The 25,552-nt window shown below is 52.2% G+C and overlaps 1 protein-coding gene across 2 annotated transcripts in view; it reads left to right on the top strand.

Moving 5' to 3' along the window:
• Positions 1–25,552, top strand: part of LOC139365271 (serine hydroxymethyltransferase, cytosolic-like) — an 82,664-nt gene that overhangs the window by 55,496 nt on the left and 1,616 nt on the right. For both annotated transcript variants that reach the window (XM_071102781.1, XM_071102782.1), the window contains 6 exons: positions 13,892–13,973; positions 14,571–14,783; positions 16,931–17,044; positions 23,269–23,391; positions 24,502–24,618; positions 25,342–25,452. In XM_071102781.1, the coding sequence (XP_070958882.1) occupies positions 13,892–13,973; positions 14,571–14,783; positions 16,931–17,044; positions 23,269–23,391; positions 24,502–24,618; positions 25,342–25,452 (760 nt within the window). The remainder of the gene's footprint in view (positions 1–13,891; positions 13,974–14,570; positions 14,784–16,930; positions 17,045–23,268; positions 23,392–24,501; positions 24,619–25,341; positions 25,453–25,552) is intronic.

Genomic DNA, 25,552 nt, shown 5'->3' on the forward strand with positions numbered 1-25,552 from the left:
AGGAGCCGGGGGCATAGAGAGAGGAGCCGGGGGCATAGAGAGAGGAGCCGGGGGCATAGAGAGAGGAGCCGGGGCACAGAGAGAGGAGCCGGGGCACAGAGAGAGGAGCCGGGGCACAGAGAGAGGAGCCGGGGCACAGAGAGGAACCAGGACATAGAGAGAGGAGCCGGGGCATAGAGAGAGGAGCCAGGGCATAGAGAGAGGAGCATAGAGGGAGGAGCCGGGCTATAGAGGGAGGAGCCGGGCTATAGAGGGAGGAGCCGGGCTATAGAGGGAGGAGCCGGGCTATAGAGGGAGGAGCCGGAGCATAGAGAGAGGAGCCGGAGCATAGAGAGAGGAGCCGGAGCATAGAGAGAGGAGCCTGGGCACAGAGAGTGGAGCCAGAGCATAGAGAGAGGAGCATGGAGAGAGGAGCCGGGGCATAGAGAGAGGAGCCTGGGCATAGAGAGAGGAGCCTGGGCGTAGAGAGAGGAGCCTGGGCGTAGAGAGAGGAGCCGGGGCATAGAGAGAGGAGCATAGAGAGAGGAGCCGGGGCATAGAGAGAGGAGCCGGGCTATAGAGAGAGGAGCCGGGCTATAGAGAGAGGAGCCGGGCTATAGAGAGAGGAGCCGGGCTATAGAGAGGGGAGCCGGGCTATAGAGAGGGGAGCCGGAGCATGGAGAGAGGAGCATGGAGAGAGGAGCCGGGGCATAGAGAGAGGAGCATGGAGAAAGGAGCCGGGGCATAGAGCGAGGAGCTGGGGCACAGAGAGAGTAGCCGGAGCATAGAAAGAGGAGCATAGAGAGAGGAGCCGGGGCATAGAGAGAGGAGCCGGGGCATAGAGAGAGGAGCCGGGTCATAGAGAGAGGAGCCGGAGCATAGAGAGAGGAGCCGGAGCATAGAGAGAGGAGCCGGGGCATAGAGAGAGGAGCCGGGGCATAGAGAGAGGAGCCGGGGGCATAGAGAGAGGAGCCAGAGCATAGAGATAGGAGCCGGAGCATAGAGAGAGGAGCCGGAGCATAGAGAGGGAGGAGCCGGGCTATAGAGGGAGGAGCCGGGCTATAGAGGGAGGAGCCGGGCTATAGAGAGAGGAGCTGGAGCATAGAGAGGGAGGAGCCGGGCTATAGAGGGAGGAGCCGGGCTATAGAGGGAGGAGCCGGGCTATAGAGGGAGGAGCCGGGCTATAGAGAGAGGAGCCGGGCTATAGAGAGAGGAGCCGGAGCATAGAGAGAGGAGCCGGAGCATAGAGAGAGGAGCCGGAGCATAGAGAGGGAGGAGCCGGGCTATAGAGGGAGGAGCCGGGCTATAGAGGGAGGAGCCGGGCTATAGAGGGAGGAGCCGGGCTATAGAGAGAGGAGCCGGGGCATAGAGAGAGGAGCCGGAGCATAGAGAGAGGAGCCGGAGCATAGAGAGAGGAGCCGGAGCATAGAAAGAGGAGCCGGAGCATAGAGAGAGGAGCCGGAGCATAGAGAGAGGAGCCGGGGCACAGAGAGAGGAGCCGGGGCATAGAGAGAGTAGCCGGGGCATAGAGCGAGGAGCATAGAGAGAGGAGCAGACTCATAGAGAGAGGAGCCGGGGCACAGAGAGAGGAGCCGGGGCACAGAGAGAGGAGCCGGGGCACAGAGAGAGGAGCCTTGATATAGAGAGAGGAGCCAGGCTATAGAGAGAGGACCCGGGCTATAGAGAGAGGAGCCGGGGCATAGAGCGAGGAGCATAGAGAGAGTAGCCTGAGCATAGAGAGAGGAGCATAGAGAGAGGAGCAGACTCGTATAGAGAGGAGCCGGGTTATAGAGAGAGGAGCATAGAGAGAGGAGCCGGGGCATAGAGAGAGGAGCATAGAGAGAGGAGCCGGGGCATAGAGAGAGGTGCATAGAGAGAGGAGCAGACTCGTATAGAGAGTAGCCGGGGCATAGAGAGAGGAGCCGGGGCATAGAGAGAGGAGCCGGGGCATAGAGAGAGGAGCCGGGGCATAGAGAGAGGAGCCGGAGCATAGAGAGAGGAGCCAGGGCATAGAGAGAGGAGCCGGGGCATAGAGAGATGAGCCGGGTTATAGAGAGAGGAGCCCATGGCATAGAGAGAGGAGCCGGGGCATAGAGAGAGGTGCCGGGGCATAGAGAGAGGAGCCGGGGCACAGAGAGTGTAGCCGGAGCACAGAGAGAGGAGCCGGGGCACAGAGAGAGGAGCCGGAGCATAGAGAGAGTAGCCGGGGCATAGAGCGAGGAGCATAGAGAGAGGAGCATAGAGAGAGGAGCCGGGGCATAGAGCGAGGAGCATAGAGAGAGGATCAGACTCGTATAGAGAGGAGCCGGGGCATAGAGAGAGGAGCCGGGCTATAGAGGGAGGAGCCGGGCTATAGAGGGAGGAGCCGGGCTATAGAGAGAGGAGCCGGGGCATAGAGAGACGAGCCGGAGCATAGAGAGAGGATCCGGAGCATAGAGAGAGGAGCCGGAGCATAGAGAGAGGAGCCGGAGCACAGAGAGAGGAGCCGGAGCACAGAGAGAGGAGCCGGAGCACAGAGAGAGGAGCCGGAGCACAGAGAGAGGAGCCGGGGCACAGAGAGAGGAGCCGGGGCACAGAGAGAGGAGCCGGGGCACAGAGACAGGAGCCGGGGCACAGAGAGTGGAGCCAGAGCATAGAGAGAGGAGCATAAAGAGAGGAGCAGACTCATAGAGAGAGTAGACGGGGCACAGAGAGAGGAGCCGGGGCACAGAGAGAGGAGCATAGAGAGAGAGGCATAGAGAGAGGAGCCGGAGCATAGAGAGAGGGGCATAGAGAGAGGAGCATAGAGAGAAAAGCTGACTCGTATAGAGAGGAGCCGGGGCATAGAGAGAGGAGCCGGGGCACAGAGAGAGGAGCCGGGGCACAGAGAGAGGAGCATAGAGAGAGGAGCAGACTCGTATAGAGAGTAGCCGGGGCATAGAGAGAGGAGCCGGGGCATAGAGAGAGGAGCCGGGGCATAGAGAGAGGAGCCGGGGCATAGAGAGAGGAACCGGGGCATAGAGAGAGGAGCCGGGGCCTAGAGAGAGGAGCCGGGTCATAGAGAGAGGAGCATAGAGAGAGGAGCCGGGTTATAGAGGGAGGAGCCGGGCTATAGAGGGAGGAGCCAGGCTATAGAGGGAGGAGCCGGGCTATAGAGGGAGGAGCCGGGCTATAGAGGGAGGAGCCGGGCTATAGAGGGAGGAGCCGGGCTATAGAGAGAGGAGCCGGGGCATAGAGAGAGGAGCCTGGGCATAGAGAGAGGGCCATAGAGAGAGGAGCCGGGCTATAGAGAGAGGAGCCGGGCTATAGAGAGGGGAGCCGGGCTATAGAGAGGGGAGCCGGAGCATGGAGAGAGGAGCATGGAGAGAGGAGCCGGGCTATAGAGAGAGGAGCCGGAGCATAGAGAGAGGAGCCGGAGCATAGAGAGAGGAGCCGGAGCATAGAGAGGGAGGAGCCGGGCTATAGAGGGAGGAGCCGGGCTATAGAGGGAGGAGCCGGGCTATAGAGGGAGGAGCCGGGCTATAGAGAGAGGAGCCGGAGCATAGAGAGGGAGGAGCCGGGCTATAGAGGGAGGAGCCGGGCTATAGAGGGAGGAGCCGGGCTATAGAGGGAGGAGCCGGGCTATAGAGAGAGGAGCCGGGGCATAGAGAGAGGAGCCGGAGCATAGAGAGAGGAGCCGGAGCATAGAGAGGGAGGAGCCGGGCTATAGAGGGAGGAGCCGGGCTATAGAGGGAGGAGCCGGGCTATAGAGAGAGGAGCCGGGCTATAGAGAGAGGAGCCGGAGCATAGAGAGAGGAGCCGGAGCATAGAGAGAGGAGCCGGAGCATAGAGAGAGGAGCCGGAGCATAGAGAGAGGAGCCGGGGCACAGAGAGAGGAGCCGGGGCATAGAGAGAGTAGCCGGGGCATAGAGCGAGGAGCATAGAGAGAGGAGCAGACTCATAGAGAGAGGAGCCGGGGCACAGAGAGAGGAGCCGGGGCACAGAGAGAGGAGCCGGGGCACAGAGAGAGGAGCCGGGGCACAGAGAGAGGAGCCGGGGCACAGAGAGAGGAGCCGGGCTATAGAGAGAGGAGCCGGGCTATAGAGAGAGGAGCCGGGGCATAGAGCGAGGAGCATAGAGAGAGTAGCCTGAGCATAGAGAGAGGAGCATAGAGAGAGGAGCAGACTCGTATAGAGAGGAGCCGGGTTATAGAGAGAGGAGCATAGAGAGAGGAGCATAGAGAGAGGAGCCGGGGCATAGAGAGAGGAGCATAGAGAGAGGAGCCGGGGCATAGAGAGAGGAGCATAGAGAGAGGAGCAGACTCGTATAGAGAGTTGCCGGGGCATAGAGAGAGGAGCCGGGGCATAGAGAGAGGAGCCGGGGCATAGAGAGATGAGCCGGAGCATAGAGAGAGGAGCCAGGGCATAGAGAGAGGAGCCGGGGCATAGAGAGATGAGCCGGGTTATAGAGAGAGGAGCCGGGGCATAGAGAGAGTTGCCGGGGCATAGAGAGAGGAGCCGGGGCACAGAGAGTGTAGCCGGAGCACAGAGAGAGGAGCCGGGGCACAGAGAGAGGAGCCGGAGCATAGAGAGAGTAGCCGGGGCATAGAGCGAGGAGCATAGAGAGAGGAGCATAGAGAGAGGAGCCGGGGCATAGAGCGAGGAGCATAGAGAGAGGATCAGACTCGTATAGAGAGGAGCCGGGGCATAGAGAGAGGAGCCGGGCTATAGAGGGAGGAGCCGGGCTATGAGCCGGGCTATAGAGGGAGGAGCCGGGCTATAGAGGGAGGAGCCGGGCTATAGAGGGAGGAGCCGGGCTATAGAGAGAGGAGCCGGGGCATAGAGAGACGAGCCGGAGCATAGAGAGAGGATCCGGAGCATAGAGAGAGGAGCCGGAGCATAGAGAGAGGAGCCGGAGCACAGAGAGAGGAGCCGGAGCACAGAGAGAGGAGCCGGAGCACAGAGAGAGGAGCCGGAGCACAGAGAGAGGAGCCGGAGCACAGAGAGAGGAGCCGGGGCACAGAGAGAGGAGTGGGGCACAGAGAGAGGAGCCGGGGCACAGAGAGTGGAGCCAGAGCATAGAGAGAGGAGCATAAAGAGAGGAGCAGACTCATAGAGAGAGTAGACGGGGCACAGAGAGAGGAGCCGGGGCATAGAGAGAGGCATAGAGAGAGGAGCCGGAGCATAGAGAGAGGGGCATAGAGAGAGGAGCATAGAGAGAAAAGCTGACTCGTATAGAGAGGAGCCGGGGCATAGAGAGAGGAGCCGGGGCATAGAGAGAGGAGCCGGGCTATAGAGGGAGGAGCCGGGCTATAGAGGGAGGAGCCGGGCTATAGAGGGAGGAGCCGGGCTATAGAGGGAGGAGCCGGAGCATAGAGAGAGGAGCCGGGGCATAGAGAGAGTAGCCGGAGCATAGAGAGAGGAGCCGGGGCATAGAGAGAGGAGCCGGAGCATAGAGAGAGTAGCCGGGGCATAGAGCGAGGAGCATAGAGAGAGGAGCAGACTCATAGAGAGAGTAGCCGGGGCACAGAGAGAGGAGCCGGGGCATAGAGAGAGGAGCCGGGTCATAGAGAGAGGAGCAGACTCATAGAGAGAGGAGCCGGGGCGTAGAGAGAGGAGCCTGGGCGTAGAGAGAGGAGCCTGGGCGTAGAGAGAGGAGCCGGGGCATAGAGAGAGGAGCATAGAGAGAGGAGCTGGGGCATAGAGAGAGGAGCATAGAGAGAGGAGCCGGGGCATAGAGAGAGGAGCCGGGGCATAGAGAGAGGAGCATAGAGGGAGGAGCCGGGCTATAGAGGGAGGAACATAGAGAGAGGAGCATAGAGAGAGTAGCCGGAGCATAGAGAGAGGAGCATAGAGAGAGGAGCAGACTCGTATAGAGAGTAGCCGGGGCATAGAGAGAGGAGCTGGGGCATAGAGAGAGGAGCCGGGGCATAGAGAGAGGAGCCGGGGCATAGAGAGAGGAGCCGGAGCATAGAGAGAGGAGCCGGGGCATAGAGAGAGGAGCATAGAGAGAGGAGCCGGGTTATAGAGGGAGGAGCCAGGCTATAGAGGGAGGAGCCGGGCTATAGAGGGAGGAGCCGGGCTATAGAGGGAGGAGCCGGGCTATAGAGGGAGGAGCCGGGCTATAGAGAGAGGAGGCGGAGCATAGAGAGAGGAGGCGGAGCATAGAGAGGAGGCGGAGCATAGAGAGAGGAGCCGGAGCATAGAGAGAGGAGCCGGAGCATAGAGAGAGGAGCCGGGGCACAGAGAGTGGAGCCAGAGCATAGAGAGAGGAGCATGGAGAGAGGAGCTGGGGCATAGAGAGAGGAGCAGACTAATAGAGAGAGTAGCCGGGGCACAGAGAGAGGAGCCGGGGCATAGAGAGAGGAGCCTAGAGAGAGGAGCCAGGGCATAGGGAGAGGAGCCAACTCATAGAGAGAGGAGCCTGGGCATAGAGAGAGGAGCCGGGGCATAGAGAGAGGAGCATAGAGAGAGGAGCCGGGGCATAGAGAGAGGAGCATGGAGAGAGGAGCCGGGGCATAGAGAGGAGCCTGGGCGTAGAGAGAGGAGCAGACTCATAGAGAGAGGAGCCTGGGCACAGAGAGTGGAGCCAGAGCATAGAGAGAGGAGCATGGAGAGAGGAGCCGGGGCATAGAGAGAGGATTAGACTCATAGAGAGAGTAGCCGGGGCACAGAGAGAGGAGCCGGGGCATAGAGAGAGGAGCCGGGGCATAGAGAGAGGAGCAGACTCATAGAGAGAGGAGCCTGGGCATAGAGAGAGGAGCCGGGGCATAGAGAGAGGAGCATAGAGAGAGGAGCATAGAGAGAGGAGTCGGGCTATAGAGGGAGGAGCAGACTCATAGAGAGAGGAGCCGGGGCATAGAGAGAGGAGCATAGAGAGAGGAGCATAGAGAGAGGAGCCGGGGCATAGAGAGAGAAGCATAGAGAGAGGAGCCGGGGCATAGAGAGAGGAGCCGGGGCGTATAGAGGGGGGAGCCGGGCTATAGAGGGTGGAGCCGGGCTATCGAGGGAGGAGCCGGGCTATAGAGAGAGGTGCCGGGGCATAGAGAGAGAAGCCGGAGCATAGAGAGAGAAGCCGGAGCATAGAGAGAGGAGCCTGAGCATAGAGAGAGGAGCCAGAGCATAGAGAGAGGAGCTGGAACATAGAGAGAGGAGCCGGGACACAGAGAGTGGAGCCAGAGCATAGAGAGAGGAGCATGGAGAGAGGAGCCGGGCATAGAGAGAGGAGCAGACTCATAGAGAGAGTAGCCGGGGCACAGAGAGAGGAGCCGGGGCATAGAGAGAGGAGCCGGGGCATAGAGAGAGGAGCCGGAGCATAGAGAGAGGAGCCTAGAGAGAGGAGCCAGGGCATAGGGAGAGGAGCCGACTCATAGAGAGAGGAGCCTGGGCATAGAGAGAGGAGCCGGGGCATAGAGAGAGGAGCATAGAGAGAGGAGCCGGGGCATAGAGAGAGGAGCATAGAGAGAGGAGCCGGGGCATAGAGAGAGGAGCCTGGGCATAGAGAGATGAGCCGGGGCGTATAGAGGGGGGAGCCGGGCTATAGAGGGTGGAGCCGGGCTATCGAGGGAGGAGCCGGGCTATAGAGAGAGGAGCCGGGGCATAGAGAGAGAAGCCGGAGCATAGAGAGAGAAGCCGGAGCATAGAGAGAGGAGCCGGAGCATAGAGAGAGGAGCCGGAACATAGAGAGAGGAGCCTGGGCACAGAGAGTGGAGCCAGAGCATAGAGAGAGGAGCATGGAGAGAGGAGCCGGGGCATAGAGAGAGGAGCATATAGAGAGGAGCCAGGGCATAGAGAGAGGAGCCAGGGCATAGAGAGATGAGCCAGGGCATAGAGAGAGGAGCCAGGGCATAGAGAGAGGAGCCTGGGCGTAGAAAGAGGAGACGGGGCATAGAGAGAGGAGCATAGAGAGAGGAGCCGGTGCATAGAGAGATTTGCATAGAGAGAGGAGCCGGGACATAGAGAGAGGAGCCTGGGCATAGAGAGAGGAGCCGGGGCGTATAGAGGAGCCTGGGCATAGAGAGAGGGGCTATAGAGAGAGGAGCCGGGCGATAGAGAGGGGAGCCGGGCTATAGAGAGGGGAGCCGGGCTATAGAGAGAGGAGCCGGGCTATAGAGAGGGGAGCCGGGCGATAGAGAGGGGAGCCGGGCTATAGAGAGAGGAGCCGGGCTATAGAGAGAGGAGCCAGGCTATAGAGAGGGGAGCCGGGCTATAGAGAGAGGAGCCGGAGCATGGAGAGAGGAGCATGGAGAGATTAGCATGGAGAGAGGAGCCAGGGCATAGAGAGAGGAGCATGGAGAGAGGAGCCGGGGCATAGAGAGATGAGCCGGGGCATAGAGAGAGGTGCCGGGGCATAGAGAGAGGGGCATAGAGAGAGGAGCATGGAGAGACGTGCCGGGGCATAGAGCGAGGAGCCGGGGCACAGAGAGAGGAGCCGGGGCATAGAGAGAGGAGCCGGGGCATAGAGAGAGGAGCCGGGGCATAGAGAGAGGAGCCGGGGCATAGAGAGAGGAGCCGGGGCATAGAGAGAGGAGTCGGGGCATAGAGAGAGGAGCATAGAGAGAGGAGCCGGGGCATAGAGAGAGGAGCCGGGCTATAGAGAGAGTAGCCGGAGCATAGAGAGAGGAGCATAGAGAGAGTAGCCGGGGCATAGAGAGAGGAGCCGGGGCATAGAGAGAGGAGCCGGGGCACAGAGAGAGGAGCATAGAGAGAGTAGCCGGGGCATAGAGAGAGGAGCCGGGGCATAGAGAGAGGAGCCGGAGCATAGAGAGAGTAGCCGGGGCATAGAGCGAGGAGCATAGAGAGAGGAGCATAGAGAGAGGAGCCGGGGCATAGAGCGAGGAGCATAGAGAGAGGAGCAGACTCGTATAGAGAGGAGCCAGGGCATAGAGAGAGGAGCCAGGGCATAGAGAGAGGAGCCGGGGCATAGAGAGAGGAGCCGGGGCATAGAGAGAGGAGCCGGGGCACAAAGAGAGGAGCCGGGGCACAAAGAGAGGAGCCGGGGCACAAAGAGAGGAGCCGGGGCACAGAGAGAGGAGCCGGGGCATAGAGAGAGGAGCATAGAGAGAGAGGCATAGAGAGAGGAGCCGGAGCATAGAGAGAGATGCAGAGAGAGAGGAGAGGAGCAGAGACACACACCACACAGTTTATTTGAGATCAACGTCCTTCTGCCTGCCTGTCCAGCCAAGGTAACCACGGGGAGAACACAACTGTCTGACGCATCGTTCTGTCATCACACCAGAGATGGGCCTTGACATGGTTAGTTGGTTGTGTCAGTGTTGTCTTTATGTTGCAACAATGTTGCTGTGCAAAGGCCTTGACCAGACGGAGTTGTCTCACTGACCTTTACCCATCCTCAACACCTGATTGGCTGATTTTAATTATGTGGTAAAGGGCTGGATAGGACGGAGGTACTGTGCAGCCCTCTTTATTGACCTATCAAAGGCTTTCCATACTGTAGACCAAAGATCTAAGATCGTCTGCAGTCAGTCTGGATCGGGTCTCATTTTATTGGTAAATCAGGTTTCCGGTCGAGAGCTTCCTTAGTGTTCAAATCACTAAGGACTTAAAGTTCCCGGAGTGTTCCTCCTTTGAGTCCGGAGTGTTCCTTAAAGTTCCCGGAGTATTCCTTAAAGTTCCCAGAGTGTTCCTTAAAGTTCCCGGAGTGTTCCTTAAAGTTCCCGGAGTGTTCCTTAAAGTTCCCGTAGTGTTCCTTAAAGTTCCCGGAGTGTTCCTCCTTTGAGTCCCGGAGTATTCCTCCTTTGAGTCCGGAGTATTCCTCCTTTGAGTCCCGGAGTATTCCTCCTTTGAGTCCCGGAGTATTCCTCCTTTGAGTCCGGAGTGTTCCTTAAAGTTCCCGGAGTATTCCTTAAAGTTCCTAGGGTGTTCCTTAAAATTCCTAGAGTGTTCCTTAAAGTTCCCGAAGTGTTCCTTAAAGTTCCCGGAGTGTTCCTTAAAGTTCCCGGAGTGTTCCTTAAAGTTCCCGGAGTGTTCCTTAAAGTTCCCGGAGTGTTCCTTAAAGTTCCCGGAGTGTTCCTTAAAGTTCCCGTAGTGTTCCTTAAAGTTCCCGGAGTGTTCCTCCTTTGAGTCCCGGAGTATTCCTCCTTTGAGTCCGGAGTATTCCTCCTTTGAGTCCCGGAATATTCCTCCTTTGAGTTCCCCGGAATATTCCTCCTTTGAGTTCCCCGGAATATTCCTCCTTTGAGTTCCCCGGAGTATTCCTCCTTTGAGTTCCCCGGAGTATTCCTCCTTTGAGTCCCGGAGTATTCCTCCTTTGAGTTCCCCGGAGTATTCCTCCTTTGAGTTCCCCGGAGTATTCCTCCTTTGAGTCCCGGATTATTCCTCCTTTGAGTCCCGGATTATTCCTCCTTTGAGTCCCGGAGTATTCCTCCTTTGAGTCCCGGAGTATTCCTTTAAAGGAATTGATTTCTTAATGCCAGAAACACATATAATAGTAACCCCAAGAAAACATTCCCAAATTTACAAATTCTTAAATCAATTCTTATAAAGTTATTCTAAAAGTTGGGCTTGATTTTTTTTTTCTCCAAATCTGTTTGAATTTCAGAGATCACGTGATCAAAGCCAACCAGCTGTAAACACGTCTACGATGTTGGTATTTAACTGCTGATGATGTCGTAGATAGTACCAGCCTATGGGAAAGAGCCGTTTTCAAGGTGTTTATGGTGGCTGTGCGTGGTGGTCGTTCTGTTGCTCTCGGGGGTTGTTTTCTATACAGCCCGAGTGCTGCCTAAAGGTGTTTATGGTGGTGCTAATTCGGTTGTTCTGTGGCTCTCGGGGGTTGTTTTCTATACAGCCTGCCAGATTGCTGCCTAAAGGTGTTTATGGCGGTGCTAATTCGATCGTTCTGTTGCTCTCGGGGGTTGTTTTCTATACAGCCCGAGTGCTGCCTAAAGGTGTTTGTGGTGGCTGTGCGTGGTGCTAATTCGGTCGTTCTGTTGCTCTCGGGGGTTGTTTTCTATACAGCACGAGTGCTGCCTAAAGGTGTTTATGGTGGTGCTAATTCGGTTGTTCTGTGGCTCTCGGGGGTTGTTTTCTATACAGCCTGCCAGATTGCTGCCTAAAGGTGTTTATGGCGGTGCTAATTCGGTCGTTCTGTTGCTCTCGGGGGTTGTTTTCTATACAGCCCGAGTGCTGCCTAAAGGTGTTTATGGTGGTGCTAATTCGGTTGTTCTGTGGCTCTCGGGGGGTTGTTTTCTATACAGCCTGCCAGATTGCTGCCTAAAGGTGTTTATGGTAGTGCTAATTCGGTCGTTCTGTGGCTCTCGGGGGTTGTTTTCTATACAGCCTGCCCGAGTACTGCCTAAAGGTGTTTATGGTGGTGCTAATTCGGTCTTTCTGTGGCTCTCGGGGGGTTGTTTTCTATACAGCCTGCCAGATTGCTGTCTAAAGGTGTTTATGGTGGTGCTAATTCGGTCGTTCTGTTGCTCTCGGGGGTTGTTTTCTATATAGCCTGCCCGAGTGCTGCCTAAAGGTGTTTATGGTGGCTGTGCGTGGTGCTAATTTGGTCGTTCTGTTGCTCTCGGGGGGTTGTTTTCTATACAGCCTGCCCGAGTGCTGCCTAAAGATGTTTATGGTGGCTGTGCGTGGTGCTAATTCGGTCGTTCTGTTGCTCTCGGGGGTTGTTTTCTATACAGCCCGAGTGCTGCCTAAAGGTGTTTGTGGTGGTGCTAATTCGGTCGTTCTGTGGCTCTCGGGGGTTGTTTTCTATACAGCCTGCCAGATTGCTGCCTAAAGGTGTTTATGGTGGTGCTAATTAGGTCGTTCTGTGGCTCTCGGGGGGTTGTTTTCTATACAGCCTGCCAGATTGCTGCCTAAAGGTGTTTATGGTGGTGCTAATTCGGTCGTTCTGTTGCTCTCGGGGGTTGTTTTCTATACAGCCTGCCAGATTGCTGCCTAAAGGTGTTGGTGCTAATTCGGTCGTTCTGTTGCTCTCGGGGGTTGTTTTCTATACAGCCTGCCCGAGTGCTGCCTAAAAGTGTTTGTGGTGGCTGTGCGTGGTGCTAATTCGGTCGTTCTGTTGCTCTCGGGGGTTGTTTTCTATACAGCCTGCCCGAGTGCTGCCTAAAGGTGTTTGTGGTGGCTGTGCGTGGTGCTAATTCGGTCGTTCTGTGGCTCTCGGGGGGTTGTTTTCTATACAGCCTGCCAGAGTGCTGCCTAAAGGTGTTTGTGGTGGCTGTGCGTGGTGCTAATTCGGTCGTTCTGTGGCTCTCGGGGGTTGTTTTCTATACAGCCCGAGTGCTGCCTAAACAGAAATGCGATGCTTCGGCCACGGGGATCGGGTGGCATTCCGGAGAAGCAGGGGCCATGCTTTTTTTGGAGGGGTGATTTTTTTGGTCCGTGGGGGTGGGGGGGGGGGGGATGTGGGAGGGGAGGGAAGTGTATTTCTGGATCGTAGGATCAATGTGGCTTCTTGTTGAAGAGGCAGCAGATAACGGTAGCTTTCTAGAGCTTTCTAAAGCTTTCTAGAGCTGTCTAGACATTTCTAGCGCTTTCTCTCCTCTTTCTCCATTTCTGAATTGGGGGCCATTTTCTTTCTAGCTGACAAAAAACAAAAACATTGTAGACAGATGTATGTGGAACCCTTTTCAAATGAGTGGATTATGTTTCAGCCACGTCTGTTGCTGACAGGTGTATAAAGTCATGGACTCTATAAAGTGCTGAAAGAGTTCCCCCAGATTAACGAAGTGACGTTCCTTAATCTGTGTTGTATCAGGTGGATCCTAGTGACGTTAATCTGTGTTGTATCAGGTGGATCCAGACACTGGTCTCATCCACTACGACTAGTGACGTTAATCTGTGTTGTATCAAGTGGATCCTAGTGACGTTAATCTGTGTTGTATCAGGTGGATCCTAGTGACGTTAATCTGTGTTGTATCAGGTGGATCCAGACACTGGTCTCATCCACTACGACTAGTGACGTTAATCTGTGTTGTATCAAGTGGATCCTAGTGACGTTAATCTGTGTTGTATCAAGTGGATCCTAGTGACGTTAATCTGTGTTGTATCAGGTGGATCCAGACACTGGTCTCATCCACTACGACTAGTGACGTTAATCTGTGTTGTATCAAGTGGATCCTAGTGACGTTAATCTGTGTTGTATCAGGTGGATCCTAGTGACGTTAATCTGTGTTGTATCAGGTGGATCCTAGTGACGTTAATCTGTGTTGTATCAGGTGGATCCAGACACTGGTCTCATCCACTACGACTAGTGACGTTAATCTGTGTTGTATCAAGTGGATCCTAGTGACGTTAATCTGTGTTGTATCAGGTGGATCCTAGTGACGTTAATCTGTGTTGTATCAGGTGGATCCTAGTGACGTTAATCTGTGTTGTATCAGGTGGATCCTAGTGACGTTAATCTGTGTTGTATCAGGTGGATCCAGACACTGGTCTCATCCACTACGACTAGTGACGTTAATCTGTGTTGTATCAAGTGGATCCTAGTGACGTTAATCTGTGTTGTATCAGGTGGATCCTAGTGACGTTAATCTGTGTTGTATCAGGTGGATCCTAGTGACGTTAATCTGTGTTGTATCAAGTGGATCCTAGTGACGTTAATCTGTGTTGTATCAGGTGGATCCTAGTGACGTTAATCTGTGTTGTATCAAGTGGATCCTAGTGACGTTAATCTGTGTTGTATCAGGTGGATCCTAGTGACGTTAATCTGTGTTGTATCAGGTGGATCCAGACACTGGCCTCATCCACTACGACTAGTGACGTTAATCTGTGTTGTATCAGGTGGATCCTAGTGACGTTAATCTGTGTTGTATCAGGTGGATCCTAGTGACGTTAATCTGTGTTGTATCAGGTGGATCCAGACACTGGTCTCATCCACTACGACTAGTGACGTTAATCTGTGTTGTATCAGGTGGATCCTAGTGACGTTAATCTGTGTTGTATCAAGTGGATCCTAGTGACGTTAATCTGTGTTGCATCAGGTGGATCCAGACACTGGTCTCATCAACTACGACCGACTGGAGGAGAACGCCCGGCTGTTCCACCCTAGACTGATCATTGCAGGTAACACACACACCCACCACCACCACCACCAACATCATCATCATATACACACACACCACCACCACCACCACCATCATCATCATATACACACACACCATCATCATCATCATCATCATCATATACACACACACACACACCACCAGCAGGTCCTGTCGCCAGCTGTATCACATTGTGTCCAATCAGACTATAGATCCTCTCTGTTCGGGGACAGAATCTCCTGTTGTATAATTTGGGCCTGGTTTCCCAGACACAGAATCTCCTGTTGACATTGTATAATTTGGGCCTGGTTTCTCAGACACAGAATCTCCTGTTGACATTGTATCATTTGGGCCTGGTTTCTCAGACACAGAATCTCCTGTTGACATTGTATCATTTGGGCCTGGTTTCTCAGACACAGAATCTCCTGTTGAAATATCTTGTCCAGGACTTTCCAATGTCATTATCTGTAAAAAAAAAACTTGTGCCATCGTTTGGTGCATCTTTTTGACTACAAAACATTGAAATCTGTCATTTTCTCAGTTGATGTTGGGAATGGTGCTGAAGATGAGGTTTAAAAAACGAGACCGTTTCCTGTTAATCGTTCCGTCTTCTCTCCAGGTACCAGCTGTTATTCCCGTAACCTCGACTACGCTCGGCTGCGTCGTATCGCCGATGAGAACGGAGCTTTCCTATTGGCCGACATGGCACACATCAGCGGACTGGTGGCGGCCGGGGTCGTCCCGTCTCCGTTCGAGTACTGTGACGTGGTCTCCACGACGACCCACAAGACGCTGCGGGGCTGTCGCTCTGGGGTCATCTTCTACAGAAAGGGTACGGAGAGGAGGGAGGGTATCATGCTGGTCTCTCTCTCTGTGGGGTTTAGTGTGTGCATCATGCTGGTCTCTCTCTGTGGGGTTTAGTGTGTGTATCATGCTGGTCTCTCTCTGTGTGAGGTTTAGTGTGTGTATCATGCTGGTCTCTCTCTGTGGGGTTTAGTGTGTGTATCTTGCTGGTCTCTCTCTGTGTAGGGTTTTAGTGTGTGTATCTTGCTGGTCTCTCTCTCTGTTGGGTTTAGTGTGTGTATCATGCTGGTCTCTCTCTGCGTGGGGTTTAGTGTGTGTATCATGTTGGTCTCTCTCTGTGGGGTTTAGTGTGTGTATCATGCTGGTCTCTCTCTGTGTGGGGTTTAGTGTGTGTATCATGCTGGTCTCTCTCTGTGTGGGGTTTAGTGTGTGTATCATGCTGGTGTCTCTCTGTGGGGTTTAGTGTGTGTATCATGCTGGTCTCTCTCTCTGTGTGTGGTTTAGTGTGTGTATCATGCTGGTCTCTTTCTGTGTGGGGTTTAGTGTGTGTATCATGCTGGTCTCTCTCTGTGTGGGGTTTAGTGTGTGTATCATGCTGGTCTCTCTCTCTGTGGGGTTTAGTGCGTGTATCATGCTGGTCTCTCTCTCTGTGTGGGGTTTAAGTGTGTGTATCATGCTGGTCTCTCTGTGTGGGGTTTAGTGTGTGTATCATGCTGGTCTCTCTCTCCTTGTGGGGTTTAGTGTGTGTATCTTGCTGGTCTCTCTCTCTGTGGGGTTTAGTGTGTGTATCTTGCTGGTCTCTCTCTCTGTGTGGGGTTTAGTGTGTGTATCATGCTGGTCTCTTTCTGTGTGGGGTTTAGTGTGTGTGTATCATGCTGGTCTCTTTCTGTGTGGGGTTTAGTGTATCATGCTGGTCTCTCTCTGTGTGGGGTTTAGTGTGTGTATCATGCTGGTCTCTCTCTCTCTTTCTGTGTGGGGTTTAGTGTGTGTGTATCATGCTGGTCTCTTTCTGTGTGGGGTTTAGTGTGTATCATGCTGGTCTCTCTGTGTGGGGTTTAGTGTGTGTATCATGCTGATCTCTCTCTCTCTCTCTCTCTCTCTCTCTGTGTGGTGTTTAGTGTGTGTATCATGCAGGTCTCTCTCTGTGCGGGGTTTGGTGTGTGTATCATGCTGGTCTCTCTCTCTGTGTGGGGTTTAGTGTGTGTATCATGCTGGTCTCTCTCTGTGTGGGGTTTAGTGTGTGTATCATGCTGGTCTCTCTCTCTCTGTGGGGCTTAGTGTGTGTATCTTGCTGGTCTCTCTCTCTGTGGGGTTTAGTGTGTGTATCATGCTGGTCTCTCTCTGTGTAGGGTTTTAGTGTGTGTATCTTGCTGGTCTCTCTCTCTGTTGGGTTTAGTGTGTGTAGCATGCTGGTCTCTCTCTGTGGGGTTTAGTGTGTGTATCATGTTGGTCTCTCTGTGTGGGGTTTAGTGTGTGTATCATGCTGGTCTCTCTCTCTGTGGGGTTTAGTGTGTGTATCATGCTGGTCTCTCTCTGTGTGGGGTTTAGTGTGTGTATCTTGCTGGTGTCTCTCTCTCTCTGTGGGGTTTAGTGCGTGTATCATGCTGGTCTCTCTCTGTGGGGTTTAGTGTGTGTATCATGCTGGTCTCTCTCTCTGTGGGGTTTAGTGTGTGTATCATGCTGGTCTCTCTCTGTGTGGGGTTTAGTGTGTGTATCATGCTGGCCTCTCTCTCTCTGTGGGGCTTAGTGTGTGTATCTTGCTGGTCTCTCTCTCTGTGGGGTTTAGTGTGTGTATCATGCTGGTCTCTCTCTGTGTAGGGTTTTAGTGTGTGTATCTTGCTGGTCTCTCTCTCTGTTGGGTTTAGTGTGTGTAGCATGCTGGTCTCTCTCTGTGGGGTTTAGTGTGTGTATCATGTTGGTCTCTCTGTATGGGGTTTAGTGTGTGTATCATGCTGGTCTCTCTCTCTGTGGGGTTTAGTGTGTGTATCATGCTGGTCTCTCTCTCTGTGTGGGGTTTAGTGTGTGTGTCATGCTGGTCTCTCTCTGTGGGGTTTAGTGCGTGTATCATGCTGGTCTCTCTCTGTGGGGTTTAGTGTGTGTATCATGCTGGTCTCTCTCTCTGTGGGGTTTAGTGTGTCTATCATGCTGGTCTCTCTCTGTGTCCCTGTCCTCCAGGAATACGTAGTGTGGACCCTAAGGGAAAGGAGACTCTGTATAATCTGGAGTCTCTCATCAACCAGGCAGTGTTCCCAGGACTACAGGGAGGACCCCACAACCACGCCATCGCAGGTACAGGCACTTCTCTGGACACCTATATCGGCATTATATTCAGGCACCTATACAGACATCTCTAAGGTGGATATTAACTAGGAAACCTCACAACCACACTATGACAGGTAAAGTAGCCAGGACACCTCACTATGACAGGTAAAGTAGCTAGGACACCTCACTATGACAGGTAAAGTAGCTAGGACACCTCACTATGACAGGTAAAGTAGCCAGGACACCTCACTATGACAGGTAAAGTAGCCAGGACACCTCACTATGACAGGTAAAGTAGCTAGGACACCTCACTATGACAGGTAAAGTAGCTAGGACACCTCACTATGACAGGTAAAGTAGCCAGGACACCTCACTATGACAGGTAAAGTAGCTAGGACACCTCACTATGACAGGTAAAGTAGCTAGGACAACTCACTACCACACTATGACAGGTAATGTAGCCAGGACACCTCACTATGACAGGTAAAGTAGCCTGGACACCTCACTATGACAGGTAAAGTAGCTAGGACACCTCACTATGACAGGTAAAGTAGCTAGGACACCTCACTATGACAGGTAAAGTAGCTAGGACAACTCACTACCACACTATGACAGGTAATGTAGCCAGGACACCTCACTATGACAGGTAAAGTAGCCTGGACACCTCACTATGACAGGTAAAGTAGCTAGGACACCTCACTATGACAGGTAAAGTAGCTAGGACACCTCACTATGACAGGTAATGTAGCCAGGACACCTCACTATGACAGGTAAAGTAGCTAGGACACCTCACTATGACAGGTGATGTAGCCAGGACACCTTACTATGACAGGTAAAGTAGCTAGGACACCTCACAACCACACTATGACAGGTAAAGTAGCTAGGACACCTCACAACCACACTATGACAGGTAAAGTAGCTAGGACACCTTACTACCACACTATGACAGGTACAGTAGCTAGGACACCTCACTACCACACTATGACAGGTACAGTAGCTAGGACACCTCACTATGACAGGTACAGTAACCAGGACACCTCACTATGACAGGTACAGTAACCAGGACACCTCACTATGACAGGTACAGTAACCAGGACACCTCACTATGACAGGTAAAGTAGCTAGGACACCTCACTATGACAGGTAAAGTAGCTAGGACACCTCACTACCACACTATGACAGGTAAAGTAGCCAGGACACCTCACTATGACAGGTAATGTAGCCAGGACACCTCACTATGACAGGTAAAGTAGCCAGGACACCTCACTATGACAGGTAAAGTAGCTAGGACACCTCACTATGACAGGTAAAGTAGCTAGGACACCTCACTACCACACTATGACAGGTAAAGTAGCCAGGACACCTCACTATGACAGGTAAAGTAGCCAGGACACCTCACTATGACAGGTAAAGTAGCCAGGACACCTCACTATGACAGGTACAGTAGCCAGGACACCTCACTATGACAGGTACAGTAACCAGGACACCTCACTACCACACTATGACAGGTAAAGTAGCTAGGACACCTCACTATGACAGGTACAGTAGCCAGGACACCTCACTATGACAGGTACAGTAGCCAGGACACCTCACTATAACAGGTAAAGTAGCCAGGACACCTCACTATGACAGGTAAAGTAGCCAGGACACCTCACTATGACAGGTACAGTAGCCAGGACACCTCACTATGACAGGTACAGTAGCCAGGACACCTCACTATGACAGGTACAGTAGCCAGGACACCTCACTATGACAGGTACAGTAACCAGGACACCTCAGTGTGTGTGGTGTTCTAATATACAGAGCCTTCGGAAAGTATTCAGACCCCTTGACTTTTTCCACATTTTGTTACGTTACATCCTTATTCTAAAATTGATTTATTTAAAAAAATCCTCTTCAATCTACACACGATGCTCCATAATGACATCACGATACTCCATAATGACGTCACGATACTCCATAATGACATCACGATACTCCATAATGACATCACGATGCTCCATAATGACATCACAATACCCCATAATGACATCACGATGCTCCATAATGACATCACAATACCCCATAATGACATCACGATGCTCCATAATGACCAAGTGAAAACAGGTTTTTAGAATTGTTGGCAAATGTATAATTAGAATAAAAACATACCTTATTTACATAAGTATTCAGACCCTTTGCTATGAGACTTGGAATTGAGCTCAGATGCTTCCGGTTTCCATTGATCATCCTTGAGATGTTTGTGCATGTCAGAGCAAACACCGAGCCATGAGGTAAAACAATTTGTCCGTAGAGCTCCGAGACGGGATTGTGTCGAGGCACAGATCTGGGGAAGGGTACCAAAAGAATGTCTGCAGCATTGAAGGTCCCCAAGAACACAGTGGGTCTCCATCACTCCCGAGTGGCGCAGCGGTCTAAGCCACTGCATCTCAGTGCTAGAGGCGTCACTACAGACCCTGGTTTGATTCCAGGCTGTATCACAACCAGCCATGATTGGGAGTGCAATAGGGCTGCGCACCATTGGCCCAGCGTCGTCCGGGTTGTGGGAGGCCGTCATTGTAAATAACTGACTTGCCTAGTTAAATAAAGGTTAAGTTAAACCTAAATGGAAAAAGTTTGGAAGCCCCCAAATTCTTCCTAGAGCTGGCCGCCCAGGAAAACTGAGCAATCGTGGGAGAAGGGCCTTGGTCAGGGAGGTGACCAAAGACCCGATGGTCACTGACAGAGCTCCAGATTTCCTCTGTGGAGATGGGAGATACTTCCAGAAGGACAACCATCTCTGCAGCACTCCACCAATCAGGCCTTTATGGTAGAGTGGCCAGACGGAAGCCACTCCTCAGTAAAAAGCACATGACAGCCCGCTTGGAGTTTGCCTCAAGGCACCTAAAGGACTCTCAGACCATGAGAAACAAGGTTCTTTGGTCTGATAAAACCAAGATTGAAGTCTTTGGCATGAATGCCAAGCGTCATGTCTGGAGGAAACCTGGCACCATGATGGTGAAGCATGGTGGTGGCAGCATCCCTACGGTGAAGCACGGGGGTGGCAGCATCCCTACGGTGAAGCACGGTGGTGGCAGCATCATGCTGTGGGGATGTTTTTCAGCAGCAGGGACTGGGAGACTAGTCAGGATCGAGGGAAAGATGAACAGAGCAAAGTGCAGAGAGATCCTTAATGAAAATGTGCTCCAGAGCACTCAGGACTTCAGACTAGGGAAAAGGTTCACCTTCCAACAGGACAACGACCCTAAGCACACAGCCAAGACAACACAGGAGTGGCTTCGGGACAAGTCTCTGAATGTCCTTGAATGGCCCAGCCAGAGCCCGGACTTGAACCTGATCGAACATCTCTACAGAGAAAATAGCTATGCAGTGACACTCCCTGTCCAACCTGACAGAGCTTGAGAGGATCTGCAGAGAAGAATGGGAGAAACTCCCCAAATACAGGTGTGCCTAGCTTGTAGCATCATACCCAAGAAGACTAGAGGCTGTAATCGCTGCCAAAGGTGCTTCAACAAGGTACTGAGTGAAGGGTCTGAATACTTATGTAAATGTTATTTTTTATTTTTTATACGTTTGCAAAAAATTCCAAAAACCCGTTTTTGCTTTCTCATTATGGGGTATTGTGATGTCATTATGGGGTATTGTGATGTCATTATGGGGTATTGTGATGTCATTATGGGGTATTGTGATGTCATTATGGGGTATTGTGATGTCATTATGGGGTATTGTGATGTCATTATGGGGTATTGTGATGTCATTATGGGGTATGTGATGTCATTATGGGGTATTGTGTGTAAATTGATAAAGGGAAAAAAATATTGAATCCACTGTAGAATGATGCTGTAACAAAATGTGGGAAAAGCCAAGTTGGTCTCAATAGTTTCTGAATGCACTGTGTGTTTCTCCAGGTGGAGCAGGCTCTGACCCCAGAGTTTAAGGGTTAATGTTTCTCCAGGTGGAGCAGGCTCTGACCCCAGAGTTTAAGGGTTAATGTTTCTCCAGGTGGAGCAGGCTCTGACCCCAGAGTTTAAGGGTTAATGTTTCTCCAGGTGGAGCAGGCTCTGACCCCGGAGTTTAAGGGTTAATGTTTCTCCAGGTGGAGCAGGCTCTGACCCCAGAGTTTAAGGGTTAATGTTTCTCCAGGTGGAGCAGGCTCTGACCCCAGAGTTTAAGGGTTAATGTTTATCCAGGTGGAGCAGGCTCTGACCCCAGAGTTTAAGGGTTAGTGTTTCTCCAGGTGGAGCAGGCTCTGACCCCAGAGTTTAAGGGTTAATGTTTCTCCAGGTGGAGCAGGCTCTGACCCCAGAGTTTAAGGGTTAATGTTTCTCCAGGTGGAGCAGGCTCTGACCCCAGAGTTTAAGGGTTAATGTTTCTCCAGGTGGAGCAGGCTCTGACCCCAGAGTTTAAGGGTTAATGTTTCTCCAGGTGGAGCAGGCTCTGACCCCAGAGTTTAAGGGTTAATGTTTCTCCAGGTGGAGCAGGCTCTGACCCCAGAGGTTAAGGGTTAATGTTTCTCCAGGTGGAGCAGGCTCTGACCCCAGAGTTTAAGGGTTAATGTTTCTCCAGGTGGAGCAGGCTCTGACCCCAGAGTTTAAGGGTTAATGTTTCTCCAGGTGGAGCAGGCTCTGACCCCAGAGTTTAAGGGTTAATGTTTCTCCAGGTGGAGCAGGCTCTGACCACAGAGTTTAAGGGTTAATGTTTCTCCAGGTGGAGCAGGCTCTGACCCCAGAGTTTAAGGGTTAATGTTTCTCCAGGTGGAGCAGGCTCTGACCCCAGAGTTTAAGGGTTAATGTTTCTCCAGGTGGAGCAGGCTCTGACCCCAGAGTTTAAGGGTTAATGTTTCTCCAGGTGGAGCAGGCGCTGACCCCGGAGTTTAAGGGTTCATGTTTCTCCAGGTGGAGCAGGCTCTGACCCCAGAGTTTAAGGGTTAATGTTTCTCCAGGTGGAGCAGGCTCTGACCCCAGAGTTTAAGGGTTAATGTTTATCCAGGTGGAGCAGGCTCTGACCCCAGAGTTTAAGGGTTAGTGTTTCTCCAGGTGGAGCAGGCTCTGACCCCAGAGTTTAAGGGTTAATGTTTCTCCAGGTGGAGCAGGCTCTGACCCCAGAGTTTAAGGGTTAATGTTTCTCCAGGTGGAGCAGGCTCTGACCCCAGAGTTTAAGGGTTAATGTTTCTCCAGGTGGAGCAGGCTCTGACCCCAGAGTTTAAGGGTTAATGTTTCTCCAGGTGGAGCAGGCTCTGACCCCAGAGTTTAAGGGTTAATGTTTATCCAGGTGGAGCAGGCTCTGACCCCAGAGTTTAAGGGTTAGTGTTTCTCCAGGTGGAGCAGGCTCTGACCCCAGAGTTTAAGGGTTAATGTTTCTCCAGGTGGAGCAGGCTCTGACCCCAGAGTTTAAGGGTTAATGTTTCTCCAGGTGGAGCAGGCTCTGACCCCAGAGTTTAAGGGTTAATGTTTCTCCAGGTGGAGCAGGCTCTGACCCCAGAGTTTAAGGGTTAATGTTTCTCCAGGTGGAGCAGGCTCTGACCCCAGAGTTTAAGGGTTAATGTTTATCCAGGTGGAGCAGGCTCTGACCCCAGAGTTTAAGGGTTAGTGTTTCTCCAGGTGGAGCAGGCTCTGACCCCAGAGTTTAAGGGTTAATGTTTCTCCAGGTGGAGCAGGCTCTGACCCCAGAGTTTAAGGGTTAGTGTTTCTCCAGGTGGAGCAGGCTCTGACCCTAGAGTTTAAGGGTTAGTGTTTCTCCAGGTGGAGCAGGCTCTGACCCCAGAGTTTAAGGGTTAGTGTGTGTGTGAATGTTTCTCTAGGTGTGGCGGTGGCCCTGAAGCAGGCTCTGACCCCAGAGTTTAAGGGTTAGTGTGTGTGTGTGTGTGTTAATGTGTGTGAATGTTTCTCTAGGTGTGGCGGTGGCCCTGAAGCAGGCTCTGATCCCAGAGTTTAAGGGTTAGTGTGTGTGTGTGTTAATGTGTGTGAATGTTTCTCTAGGTGTGGTTTTGGCCCTGAAGCAGGCTCTGATCCCAGAGTTTAAGGGTTAATGTTTCTCCAGGTGGAGCAGGCTCTGACCCCAGAGTTTAAGGGTTAATGTTTCTCCAGGTGGAGCAGGCTCTGACCCCAGAGTTTAAGGGTTAATGTTTCTCCAGGTGGAGCAGGCTCTGACCCCAGAGTTTAAGGGTTAGTGTTTCTCTAGGTGGAGCAGGCTCTGACCCCAGAGTTTAAGGGTTAGTGTGTGTGTGTTAATGTGTGTGAATGTTTCTCTAGGTGTGGCGGTGGCCCTGAAGCAGGCTCTGACCCCAGAGTTTAAGGCGTATCAGTACCAGGTGCTCTCTAACTGCAGAGCTATGGCCAACGCCCTCATCAACCACGGCTACAAGATCGTCACCGGTGAGACAATAATGTCATGGTTGTGGTTAACAGACTGTAACCTGTGTTAATGTTGTGTTAATGTTGCTGTAGGGTTGTGTTAATGTTGCTGTAGGGTTGCCGTAGGGTTGTGTTAATGTTGCTGTAGGGTTGTGTTAACGTTGTTGTAGGGTTGTGTTAATGTTGCTGTAGGGTTGTGTTAATGTTGCTGTAGGGTTGCCGTAGGGTTGTGTTAATGTTGTTGTAGGGTTGGTAATGTTGCTGTAGGGTTGTGTTAATGTTGCTGTAGGGTTGTGTTAATGTTGCTGTAGGGTTGTGTTAATGTTGCTGTAGGGTTGTGTTAATGTTGTTGTATGTTGTTGTATGGTTGTGTTAATGTTGTTGTAGGGTTGTGTTAATGTTGCTGTAGGGTTGTGTTAATGTTGCTGTATGTTGCTGTAGGGTTGTGTTAATGTTGCTGTAGGGTTGTGTTAATGTTGTTGTAGGGTTGTGTTAATGTTGCTGTAGGGTTGTGTTAATGTTGCTGTAGGGTTGTGTTAATGTTGCTGTAGGGTTGTGTTAATGTTGTTGTAGGGTTGTGTTAATGTTGCTGTAGGGTTGTTAATGTTGTTGTAGGGTTGTGTTAATGTTGCTGTAGGGTTGTGTTAATGTTGCTGTAGGGTTGTGTTAATGTTGCTGTAGGGTTGTGTTAATGTTGTAGGGTTGTGGTAATGTTGCTGTAGGGTTGTGTTAATGTTGCTGTAGGGTTGGTAATGTTGCTGTAGGGTTGTGTTAATGTTGTAGGGTTGTGTTAATGTTGCTGTAGGGTTGTGTTAATGTTGCTGTAGGGTTGTGTTAATGTTGCTGTAGGGTTGTGTTAATGTTGCTGTAGGGTTGTGTTAATGTTGCTGTAGGGTTGTGTTAATGTTGCTGTAGGGTTGTGTTAATGTTGTTGTAGGGTTGTGTTAATGTTGCTGTAGGGTTGTGTTAATGTTGCTGTAGGGTTGTGTTAATGTTGCTGTAGGGTTGTGTTAATGTTGTAGGGTTGTGTTAATGTTGCTGTAGGGTTGTGTTAATGTTGCTGTAGGGTTGTGTTAATGTTGCTGTAGGGTTGTGTTAATGTTGTTGTATGGTTGTGTTAATGTCCTCCAGGGGGTTCTGATAACCATCTGATCTTACTGGACCTGAGGCCTAACGGGACGGACGGAGGACGAGCTGAGAAGGTTCTAGAAGCTGCTGCCATCGCCTGCAACAAGAACACCTGTCCAGGTAACTAACAGACACAGTCCTCTGTAGGTGGTGAGAGTGCTCTGTGTCCCAGTTGTCTGTATATGGTAAGTAACAGACACAGTCCTCTGTAGGTGGTGAGAGTGCTCTGTGTCCCAGTTGTCTGTATATGGTAAGTAACAGACACGGTCCTCTGTAGGTGGTGAGAGTGCTCTGTGTCCCAGTTGTCTGTATATGGTAACAGACACAGTCCTCTGTAGGTGGTGAGAGTGCTCTGTGTCCCAGTTGTCTGTATATGGTAAGTAACAGACACAGTCCTCTGTAGGTGGTGAGAGTGCTCTGTGTCCCAGTTGTCTGTATATGGTAACAGACACAGTCCTCTGTAGGTGGTGAGAGTGCTCTGTGTTCCAGTTGTCTGTATATGGTAACAGACACGGTCCTCTGTAGGTGGTGAGAGTGCTCTGTGTCCCAGTTGTCTGTATATGGTAAGAAACAGACACAGTCCTCTGTAGGTGGTGAGAGTGCTCTGTGTTCCAGTTGTCTGTATATGGTAAGAAACAGACACAGTCCTCTGTAGGTGGTGAGAGTGCTCTGTGTCCCAGTTGTCTGTATATGGTAAGAAACAGAAACAGTCCTCTGTAGGTGGTGAGAGTGCTCTGTGTCCCAGTTGTCTGTATATGCGTGTATATACGTAATGTGTGTGTGTGTGTGTGTGTGTGTGTGTGTATATACGTAATGTGTGTGTGTGTGTGTGTGTGTGTGTAGGTGATAAGAGTGCGTTGCGTCCCAGCGGTCTGAGGTTCGGCTCTCCTGCTCTGACCTCCAGAGGAATGGTTGAAGACGACTTCAGGAAGGTCGCAGAGTTCATCCACAGAGGTGACCCCTGACCCCTGTGTCTATAGACATAGTGCTGACCCTAGATGTCCAGCTAGCAGACCAAGGCCACCTCTAACCCCCTGACCTCTGTGTCTATAGA

This window comes from Oncorhynchus clarkii, chromosome 13 (genome assembly GCF_045791955.1).
Source record: "Oncorhynchus clarkii lewisi isolate Uvic-CL-2024 chromosome 13, UVic_Ocla_1.0, whole genome shotgun sequence".
Lineage (NCBI taxonomy): Eukaryota > Metazoa > Chordata > Actinopteri > Salmoniformes > Salmonidae > Oncorhynchus > Oncorhynchus clarkii.